Source organism: Mizuhopecten yessoensis, unplaced genomic scaffold (assembly GCF_002113885.1).
Source record: "Mizuhopecten yessoensis strain PY_sf001 unplaced genomic scaffold, ASM211388v2 scaffold10479, whole genome shotgun sequence".
Taxonomy (NCBI): domain Eukaryota; kingdom Metazoa; phylum Mollusca; class Bivalvia; order Pectinida; family Pectinidae; genus Mizuhopecten; species Mizuhopecten yessoensis.
The window spans coordinates 371934-383883 of record NW_018408567.1 but is presented as its reverse complement, the minus strand read 5'-3'; the positions used below and the strand labels follow the sequence as shown (position 1 = coordinate 383883).

The window sequence follows — 11950 nt, the reverse complement described above, 5'->3', positions numbered from 1 at the left end:
CTCTCTCTCTCTCTCTCTCTCTCTCTCTCTCTCTCTCAATTAAAGCCAATTTGAATATATATGTAATATGCCATCTTGAAAAAATCTGTTTCAATATATTGTAGGGAAAGGGCTTAATATAAGTTGTTAAACTTGTGCCCAACTCCAATTGTATATAAATTACAATAAAATATGTTTAAACCAATTGCAATTGGGACCATAACAGAAGTTCCCAAAACTGCACACCCCCTTACCATAATAAACACTTGTGTAAAGTTTCATTAATTTCCGTCCAACAGTTTTTGAGGAATGTGTCAGAAAAAATCCACCTGTCGAAAGAAGAAACAGAGTTAAAGCTCTTCGCTTCGGGGACATAATAAAAGATTAAGCAAATACCTCCGTAAAATTAAATCATGAAAGTTACTTGGATACGAAACTTTGATGTCATTTTAGAAAACCTCACGATATAAAAATAAGTTTATTTCAAGGGGTTTTGTCGACATATGTAAGACAGAATTTCCTCCGTAACGTCAGTCATTGTTTTCGGAGGCGGGTGTAAATCTACATTTTCAGATCCAACTGTTCGATCCCAATTATCAATGTAAAAGACCTTGTCATGTAGTCCCTTGAACTCCTGGAACCAGATTTCCTCATAGCAACGACGGAGGTAGTCAAGAGGTTCAAGCGTGTCCCTGAAAGTGATTGAATGTGGACCCATAATAACAACCGAAGTTCCTGGCGCTCGCGATAGCAGACGATCAACACCCGCACGTGCATCCTTGACCAGGGCGCGAAATACTGCCAATGTTGTCCTAGAGAGGTGATAGTACAAATGTATTATAACTACTATTGGTTTATCATTAGGTGTCCGGTCCAGCCAATTTCCAACTGACCGCATCGTGTCCAGGCCCTGATGAGGACCAACGTAAAATGGCGGATTATGAGGGGCCCACATTAAGTCTATATTTAATTCCGTGTTTTTCGCCTTTAATAGTTTGTGCCAAGGCTTCTCTTTTGTATAATGCGCTGTCAAAAGTTTCGATTTAGACTTTAAGCACAAGTCATGATAAATACCTCTACTATTTGAATCGCCCAACACTACAAATCTCTTGTCTTGTAAACAGGTAAAGTCATTAGGTTCCGGCTTACAAATCCTGTTAATCCAATTATTGTTATAATAATATCCAACTGGTGTGAGAGTATTCCAGGTGACTTCCGGTTTGAGCTCTTGGCATGGGAGTGATGGTGAAGGTAGGTTCTGGGTGTAGTTGATTTCTTTTTAAAACAAACAAGGTACATGTAATTATTCGATATTTGACAAAATATAGCTTCCTTAATCAACAAAATAACGTTAGAATACGTGCTCAAATAAATATAAACCAGTAAAGTAACAACAAACAAACAAAAATACTGTAAACCTTATCATTCTCTATGCCCCTTATTTTATTCAAATGTTGCTGTGAGACCAACGCTGCTATTGTCTACCGTTGTCAAGTTACCTGTCATTGTCTTTTTTTCAAATTGTTCGAACCCGTATTTTACCATCTTATTTAACTACAAATAGTAAAATATTAGGGTAGCAAATTTCAATTGTACATTAAGTTCACTCTCTCTTTCAGCTCAAGTCATCCTACCGCAAGTCTCGACTAGTCATTAAAGTGAATTATGATTTGTTAAACTTTACGATGAATTTATAGTAGTGATTTCATAATATTACTGCTAATGACTTAGTTCTTACGAATACTTATTTTCGCCATCTTTCAAAATATGACATAATGTTAAAGTCTCTAACTTTGCGAAGATTTGCTTTCTTTTTGGCAGATTTCAATCTAGTGGTCGTGTTATGATTAGGATTGATAATTTTGGAATGAATAATGCGTGATTTATTTTTCACGAAAAGACTGCCAACACGAAAATCACGAAAATTAGCATTAGAGAAAATATGATTTTGCGATAGGAACAAAGACTGCTGAATGTTTCTTGTTAAATGGTAAATGTTTTAATTTTGCGATCATCCTTCCCTGCGAATTAACGCCAAACTAGCATCTCGCAAAATAAAAGTAGGTTACATAAAATCCGCTGTTTGGCCACTATCACAATCATCTCCCAAATATCTCACAAAAAAGTGAATTCCAACGCTCAAAAGAAATTCGATTTATTTTAGCGTTGTAAACTACATCATGTGTTGAAAAATGTGTCATATACCAAAACGAAAAAAATGCATGAAAAATGAATGTCTAAAATGCAGAGTTAGACATTTAAAAACTTGTTTGTAACTTGTATTTTTAACATGAAAGGAAATGGATTCGAGAGATGTTGAAATGTGATATTCGCAGTGATTTTCATTACATAAGCAATGGTCCAAAAAATCTTCTGAAGCGGAAATTTCCTATACAACACTCATCTCAATTACATAAAAAATGGATTTCATTTACTTCCAATTTGCAATGATGAGGTTTTAAGCCCCCTAAAAGATGCTGTATTCACCTAAGATTCCAACCCCCTGATAAGTCATGTTCAAAGACCTCAATTAAAAACCGGAACTTATATAAGTTATTTGTATATATTGAACTTGAGCTTTATACAAAATACATAGACAGGTTAACGTAGTCAAAAATAAGTTATTAAGGCTAATGTCGTCATAAAAATAGCTCTTTTGGGATCCAACTGAGTTCTGAGAAATGACCTATAATTTAAAGTTTATTTATATACCTAGGTCATGCGGCGTTTTAATTATTTCCCTTCTACTAGCTGTTACTTGGATTCGAAGAATTCCGACCTCAAATAAAGATAGATGTTGCCAGGCGAAACCACTAAAATCACAGTAAAATCACCTGGTAATACATTTTAGCAAATTATGATTACGAAAACAAAGGCTAAGAAACCTTGATCAATAAATGAACTTTAGATGATGTGCTATTTGATAACAAACCTATGCTATGTGATGAATATGAATGCGCTAGACAGGTTATAAACATTGAAGCTGAAAAGTACGATAATGTTTATCACAAGTCTAGCTCTTTTATAACAACATTTAAAGTTAGGAAAGGACATTTTATATGTAGTTTAAGTAGTGTTTATGGTCAAAAGTCTATGGTTGTACACATATATACCGGTAAAATATGTAACCCGGACGTTTTACTTTGATGTTTGTACGTTCCCATAGCAACAATCATCTTCTTTTAGGGCGGTATACCTCTCCACACATACAATGTAGTTAAAGAGAAATAAAGCCCCGCATAACCTAGGTATATAAATGATCTTCAAATAACATGTAATTTCGTAACATTCAGTTGGGTCGCTTAGGAGATTGACATGTTATAAATCTGGTGAGCAACTTTTATCATTACATCAGACTTAATGCCGTATTTTGACTTCGTTAACCTGGTTATAAACCTTTTTAATAGCTCATATACAAGTTCAATATATTTAAATTACAAATATATATTCCGTTTTTTTATAAAGGTTTTTGAATATGACTTGCCAGGGGTTGATATTTAGGGTGACTATTCCGTCTTTGCGTATTGCAGAGGTATCTTGTGGGCAGGTATTGATTGTTAAGTCATTGGTTTGTGAGAGTAACGTCATCAATTTTTGAGAAAACGACGTAATTTTCTCACACAAACCAATGACGTAACAATCAAAACCTGATCACAAGAGAAGATAACTCTGCAATACGCAAAGACGGAATTATATCGTTTAGGGGGCTTGTTTAACCTTATTATCTATTGTTTGGATTTTTTATTTTTAAATCAGTTTTTAAGAATAAAACTATTTTGACAGCAAAATTAACAAAAATTCTGAAAATCTGTTAAGGTTATTTCGCCTTCCATAACAGAAATGTCCGTCTTTATGAAGTAGAAGGGGCGTCGTGTCTGAAGGTGTTCTTTATTAAGTGTAGACCTGTCGGAGTTATTCCCCTTCGTTTATACTCGATAAGATGAGGAAAAACTCAAAAACACACATTTAGCAACAGATGGCGCCAAAGAAAACAGATGTAAACAGTTACATTTCTATTGAAATCCAGAGTTACCTACCTTCGTCTACCAGAATCTGAAACGAGGCTATTCTTTGTTGTTTCAATTTTCTGCAAATATACAGCAAATAACATACTTATTATTAAGTTGAAGTTATTCAGTATCATAATTAAAAAAATTAAGATCCCTTATCCCAAACATTATTCTGTACTTTATACACAGAAATTTATATATATATATATATATATGTATCTATATCAATGAGGTCACGTTATCGATATTGGCGTAACAGAATATTGCTTTCAATGTTTTTATATGAACTACTGTTGTTGTCAATAAAGAGCTTATATAAACTGTAAAAATAAATTCAATCGTCCCGCTTTATTTTCGCCACTATCGTCAAACAGCGGAAGACAAAGAGATATTTCTTTAACAAATGCATCTGGTGATTTTAAATCTTCGCGTGCAATGATGAGAACAACATTTTTGAGCATGATAAAACAAATTTCAGGAAAATCAGTTACGGAACTGGGGAGTTATCGTTAAAATCGATGCGTACTTGAATACATAATTATACCTGTAAAATATATATTTTACTCTAAACCGGAAGTGACGTATAAGAAAAACAAGTGTGGTTAAGCGTTCCTGTTTCTGATACATAGCCTATGGCATAGTCTGTGATCAATTTGCAAGACGGTATTGCAGTTGGAATGTTTTTTCGAGACATGAGAGGATGAAACATCAAGGATACCTTGTTTTTTTATCACTGATCTAATTAACAAACAATATCTTAATAATACAGAATAGTTTCAATAAATAATTGCTTGATTTGGTATGTGTTCAGGTTTGAATGTACTAAATATGGGACACGAACACAAAACACTCCCAAGCTTATTTGTTAAAGAGGAATAAAACAACGGGTTATTTATTAGCTCATCTGGTCCGAAGGACCAAGGTGAGCTAATGCCATACCGTGTCGTCCGTCGTCCGTACGTCAACAATTTCTAAATTTGACTGGAAGCATCCCTAGGTGGTGGGGATTCAAAATTGTACATATGTCGGGGCTGACCCCCCAAGGGGCTGGGGGCGGGGCTAAAAGGGGGCAATTTAGCTTTATTGCTTTAAGCGACATTGTATCTGGATCTGAGAGATGGATATCAACCATATTTGACTTGAAGCATCCCTAGGTGGTGGAGATTCAAAATTGAACAAATGGTGGGGCTGACCCTCCAGGGGGCTGATGGCGGGGCCAAAACGGGGCAATTTGGCTATATTGCTATAAACGACTTCATCTGTAGAACTATGCCATGGATATCGATCATATTTGGTCGGAAGCATTCATGGGAGGCAGGGATTCAAAATTGTACAAACAGTGTACATTTGCTCCCAGGATGGCCCTAGGGTCTGGCCCCACCATTGGATACATAGTCCCTGTGCCATAACTTTGAAACGGTTGAGATCCCCACCCCAAAACTATATATACAAATGCTGGGCATAAAGAGACGAATGCAGTCATGATATTAGAATAGACCCTGGGGTCTGACCGAACCCCTAGGGACCTAGTTTCTTAGTCACAGCTTGGAAACAGTTGTGAGCCCCACCCTATAACCATATATACAATTGCTGAGTATAAAGAGATGAGTCTCAAGTGACCTATCGCGATCGCCTTTTGTCCGGCGTCGTGCGTCGTGCGTTCGTAAACAATTGACATTTTCGACTTCTTCTCCAAAACTCCTGAACCAATATCAATGAAATGTTGCAGAAACCTTCCTTGGCCGAAGGTCAACCAAAATTGTGAATTATATGGTCCCTAGCCGTCAGGGGCCTGCGGGGCGGGGCCAAAAATAATCTCCTCAAGATCTAGATATGGTAGAATTAAATACTCTTCATAGATGGACGGGTCTTAAGATGCTTTACCAAAATTGTGAATTTTATGACCCTGGGGTCTTACGTTTCCCCCTGGGGAGGGGGTAAACTTTATTATAGTTTATATAGGAAATCACATTTTTGACCAACATTTGTTTAATTTCCATTGGAAGTAATTCAATTTGGGTTAGGATTATCAGTATTGGATAGCAGTTTGATGGTTTTCCCATATCAGCCCTGACTGACCCCCAGTGGCTGATGGGTGGGGCCAAAAAGGGTCGAATTGACTGAAATTTCAAAGGGGCAAAATTTATGATGGTTTATTTTGGCAAATGATACTTTGGATATTAAATGTTGATCACTTGATTGGAATTATAACCCTGAGTTGACAGTTTGATACGTTGAAAGTTTTGAGCCAGCCCTACCCACAAGGGCTGTAGGGCGGAGCCCAAAGGAGTTAGTGTGCTAAAATTTCTTCATTTTCCTTGTTTAGAATCAGAGGTGCTAGTTTCAAATACTTTTCAGTCTTAAATCTGTATGCTAGATATTGAATAAGGTGGTTTTATTGTTTTTTGTCGCTTTGAATTATATTTCTGTTCATGTTTTAAAAACAAAAATCAACTCTCTGTATAAATATATCAGATCCCGGCTGACCGTTAAGGACCATGGGCCTCTTGTTTTATTTTTCTTGAAATGCAAACGGACTTATAATATTGACTTGTGACGATCGGTATGAACCCGTCACCTACCTTCTAATACGTACATAATGCACTTTTGAAATGATCATTTCATCCCCACATTTTGTGTTAATCAAACCATCGTAGTATTCGTACAGAGATCATCGACTATAACACGCCTTCATCTCCATCAAAACTAAGCACAAATATGTTTTCCTTATGTGTAAATCAGATCTTAATCTAACTGTCAACCCTTTAACATAAAGGCAAAGGTCGTGCAGTTGTGAAACTGCGGAATAATGGGAGGGAAAATGCAAAACTGATCGAATAGAAAAGCAAACATCGAAATGTCTTTTTGGTGTACAAAAATACTGGATAACATTAACAGAAACACACACTAAAACATACTGGGTAACATTAACAGAAACACTCACTAAAACATACTGGGTAACATAAACAGAAACACGCACTAAAACATACTGGGTAACATTAACAGAAACCCACACTAAAACATACTGGGTAACATAAACAGAAAGACACACTAAAACATACTGGGTAACATAAACAGAAACACACCCTAAAACATACTGGGTAACATAAACAGAAACACACCCTAAAACATACTGGGTAACATAAACAGAAACACAGACTAAAACATACTGGGTAACATTAACAGAAACACTCACTAAAACATACTGGGTAACATAAACAGAAACACGCACTAAAACATACTGGGTAACATAAACAGAAACACACCCTAAAACATACTGGGTAACATAAACAGAAACACACCCTAAAACATACTGGGTAACATAAACAGAAACACCCACTAAAACATACTGGGTAACATTAAACAGAAACACACACTAAAACGTACTGAGTAACACTAATAGAAACACACACTAAAACAGACTGAGTAACATTAACAGAAACACACACTAAAACAGCCTGAGTAACATTAACAGAAACACACACTAAAACATACTGGGGAACATAAACAGAAACACACACTAAAACATACTGGGAAACATAAACAGAAACACACACTAAAACATACTGGGTAACACAAACAGAAACACACACTAAAACATACTGGGTAACATAAGCAGAAACACACACTAAAACATACTGGGTAACATAAACAAAAACACACACTAAAACATACTGGGTAACATTAAGCAGAAACACACACTAAAACATACTGAGTAACATAAACAGAAACACACCCTAAAACATACTGGGTAACATAAACAGAAACACGCACTAAAACATACTGGGTAACATAAACAGAAACACCCACTAAAACATACTGGGTAACATTAAACAGAAATACACTCTAAAACATACTGGGTAACATTAACAGAAACACTCACTAAAACATACTGGGTAACATAAACAGAAACACACCCTAAAACATACTGGGTAACATAAACAGAAACACGCACTAAAACATACTGGGTAACATAAACAGAAACACGCACTAAAACATACTGGGTAACATAAACAGAAACACACCCTAAAACATACTGGGTAACATAAACAGAAACACGCACTAAAACATACTGGGTAACATAAACAGAAACATACACTAAAACATACTGGGTAACATTAACAGAAACCCACACTAAAACATACTGGGTAACATTAACAGAAACCCACACTAAAACATACTGGGTAACATAAACAGAAAAACACACTAAAACATACTGGGTAACATAAACAGAAACACACCCTAAAACATACTGGGTAACATAAACAGAAACACACCCTAAAACATACTGGGTAACATTAAACAGAAATACACACTAAAACATACTGGGTATCATTAACAGAAACACACACTAAAACATACTGGGTAGCATAAACAGAAACACACACTAAAACATACTGGGAAACATAAACAGAAACACACACTAAAACATACTGGGTAACATTAAACAGAAATACACACTAAAACATACTGGGTAACATTAACAGAAACACACACTAAAAAAGACTCTTCTACTTACGTTGCAATCCGCCACGTGAGGTTACTGATCATGGTTGTTCTATTAGCTTTCACATTTTTAATGTCTTCACATGTTACAAATGGAGATTTAGGTTTACAGCAAAACCATGGCAACCCGTAATTTTGTACGGTCAGGTTACACCTGTCGACCAACGTACATCCTCTGAGAAAGGCGTCATGCTTAGGACTACATTGTGTTTCCTCTTGTTGTTCACCACTTGAGTCTATAAACTGAGAGGCCATCATGTGTAACAAACCATGCTTTTCCACGTACTTCATGATAAGTGCTATATGATGCCTTGAGTTAGCGACTGACAAAATCACCCGTGGATTACCTTTCCATGGCAAAAGTACCACTGCAGTGTAAGTCCCGTTTCCATGATCTACAACGTAGCCATTTACATTTGCTCTAAGCTCAGTATCTTTCAACCATATCCTGAGATAGTCGCCACCAGTATCCACAGGTTTACCGTCCATGTTTAACAGACGAATACTCATCCTCAAGGTGTCCCCTACCCTCAGTGGTGTGGGGGATCGTAACACTGTGACCTCTGTCAGATCAGTGGACAGAAAAGAACTGTCTTCTGTAACATTCATCTGCAAATAACTGTCCAATCGTTCTATTCCGAACGGCGACAATGACTTTTGGCATTCCAAGTCGGTATGTGGTAGCATCAGAATATTATCTTTCGGAAGAACTAGTCCATTCTTCTTGTCTGAGAGAAGGTTAACATTCGCCGGGTCACGCCGTGTATTTCTTAAAGATAAAAAGAAAATAAATCATCTTCATATTGATTTCAAAGTCATATCATAATCAGGTAAACAATAATGGCATCAATGTATTGCCGCAATAGTCATGTTACCTCATCCCATCAGTTCAGAAATTACCATTTTTCAGCTATCAACAGAAAGCAACAAGGGAATATGAAAGTGTTCGCAAAACAATAATTCGAACCAAAATAGATAGATTAGGGTAAATATAACAAAAACAAAACAAAAAGATTTACATGAAGATCATTGAAAGAGTACAAGGAGAATAAGACCAGGCCCGTAATCTTCATTTTGTGCTAAAACCAACTTTCTTGCACCTGGCTTAAATCATGTGAAACGATCAAACAGTCAAATGAGAACATTGAAAACAGTGTTTAAGTTTAAGGCATTTAAGTCTCTTCAATTTTGTTCCATATCATTGACAAAATAAGATTTTATCATTCATTTATATTTACATTTCCCCCCGCGCCGTCCCATTACAACAGTGTTAGAGGGCAAGTGTAATTCTATAGGCTATAATTACAACTGCTTGACTATAATTACAACTGCCTGTTTCAGGTGTAGGAATATGTAAACAAACAAAAGGGCCGCCTGAAATGTATTTTGAGGCAGGGCAAATGGTTTTTGTAGGAATATGTCTTAAAAAAGAAAAATATGTAAATATAAAAAATCCCTGGTTGTCTGGATGTAATTATTGTTGACATAATTACAAGTGGCCTCTGGCAAATCCCATAAATCCCTAGCGGGTTTTATGGTAGATTTGCCAGATGCCACTTGTAATTATATCAACAATAATTACATCCAGACAACCAGTTATTGTTTAAATAAATGATACAAGAAATTAGGCTTGAGCACAAAATCCATGCTCGAGCATGAGAACGGTTTCATGAATACGGGCCCAAATGTTTCGGAAGGTAAGTGTCTTCTGCTTTATCAAAGGCACCAATCTTGGTCAAATCCTCAAAATCTCGAGGCACAGTTATGGGCATAATGAAAACCATTGACCTTCATATTACACCTAGAAATAGCATATTTCCATTTATCATATGACTACTGTGTTATGCAGTGTCATAAAGCCATCACATACATTATGTTCATGTAACGTGTGTAATATCACTCCGGAAATGACGTCACACTCGAATAGAAACAATCGATGTGACGTCACGTCATTGTGAAGCGGACGCAATTTTTATCGTTTCAGAGGCGAACAAGCGCACAATATTCGTTTCAGATCACAATTATACAGTTTACTTTTTATCATACGATAAAACAAATCTGTCATTCGTTTCCCTTCATATTAGATTTATGAAAATGCTCTCGTTTTGGATTTTTCTTATTTGCTCGCCACAGGCTTGCAAACATGAAAATTCCAAAACTTGTATCATAAATCCTTTATGAATGGAAACTCATGACATATCCCCTATGTATTGTCATGATGGCGATCATAAAACTTGTCTACAGATTTATCAACCAACATTGTAAGAAACCCTGGCGTTGTAAGCTGATTCAGGCCATAACTCAATTGTCAGAACAAATCTTTAGTATGTAATTCAACAACATAACAAACAGTATCTATTTTTACAAACAAAGAAATGTTGAATTCGATAAAATCACCATGCCAATTACAGCGTCGAAACAAGCATGCTGTTCTTATTATTGTAAATCCAATATTAACTATAAGTTTTTAAGTGAAATGTTCTAGCCTGTGTTTTATAATCCCATTCGGTCTTATGTACGAAAACAAGATTTGTTCCCTTAGCGGCGACGTATCAAAAACTCTACAGAGCTTATGTTTGTTGTTGACAATGTACACGAAGTTACATGAAGAACTCAATGATGTTAGATGTTTAACATTCTTGAGTCGATCTCCCTATGTTTCGATGTTTTCTCTATGGTACTGCAAAGTTCGAATCATCGAAGTTTGAAATATTTGTTATAATTTGACAAGGGAAAAAAACTTACGTGAATGAAAGTGTAACGCAGAAGCAAATTAATCCCAACAGCAAAAAACAAATCCGACGTCTGTTAGTCATAACGATGTCCCGGCTGTCAAAACAATAAAAATGATTAATACACAGTTTAATACCAAAATATTTCCTCTCGCTTCATTTGCCACTTTGCGTTTCTTTCATTCCATCGTCGAACACCTTTATATTTGCTGTCGTCACCGACATTAACTCAATAACCTTCTTTTTTCTTTTTACACAGACAATGTACGTATTAAATGTGTCGCAACATTTCAAGACCGACTGATCCCTTTGTCAAGCTATGACTGAGTGAGCGATTATATTATTTACCTGTACAACGATGTGACGAAAATGTATATTGTTCTTACTGCATACTTCCCACCTCTCACAATGGAAAAGTGTGGGCAATAAATCACTTGCTACCACAGTCCACTGCACACATAATCCCCTTTCAAGGCCAATCATGATTACATGACCATGAAAGGGGGTGTGCCCAGTGGACTGTGGCCACAAATGCTGTAAGAAAGGGGAGATAATCAATCAGTCAGTAACGATGAAGTCAATACAGTAGAGGATAAACTTAGTTGACACATTTCAAATAGGGGGAAAAAATGAAAGTTAAAAATGGTAATTTCATGACTGAAAAACACAAACAGATTTCCTCATCACGTGAGAGGATAAGCATTTCCCGGAAAAGTTGATAAT

The 11950-nt window shown here is 36.2% G+C and overlaps 1 protein-coding gene across 1 annotated transcript; it reads right to left on the bottom strand.

Moving 5' to 3' along the window:
- Window positions 1-37: 37 nt before the first annotated feature.
- Window positions 38-11611, bottom strand: LOC110460798 (NXPE family member 3-like). The gene is made up of 5 exons (XM_021513953.1): window positions 11576-11611; window positions 11241-11324; window positions 8509-9264; window positions 4017-4066; window positions 38-1254 (listed from the first exon to the last, which is right to left on the bottom strand). The coding sequence occupies exons 2-5, from the start codon at window positions 11309-11311 to the stop codon at window positions 458-460; spliced, it is 1674 nt and encodes a 557-aa protein (XP_021369628.1). The 5' UTR covers window positions 11312-11324; window positions 11576-11611; the 3' UTR covers window positions 38-457.
- Window positions 11612-11950: the final 339 nt, after the last annotated feature.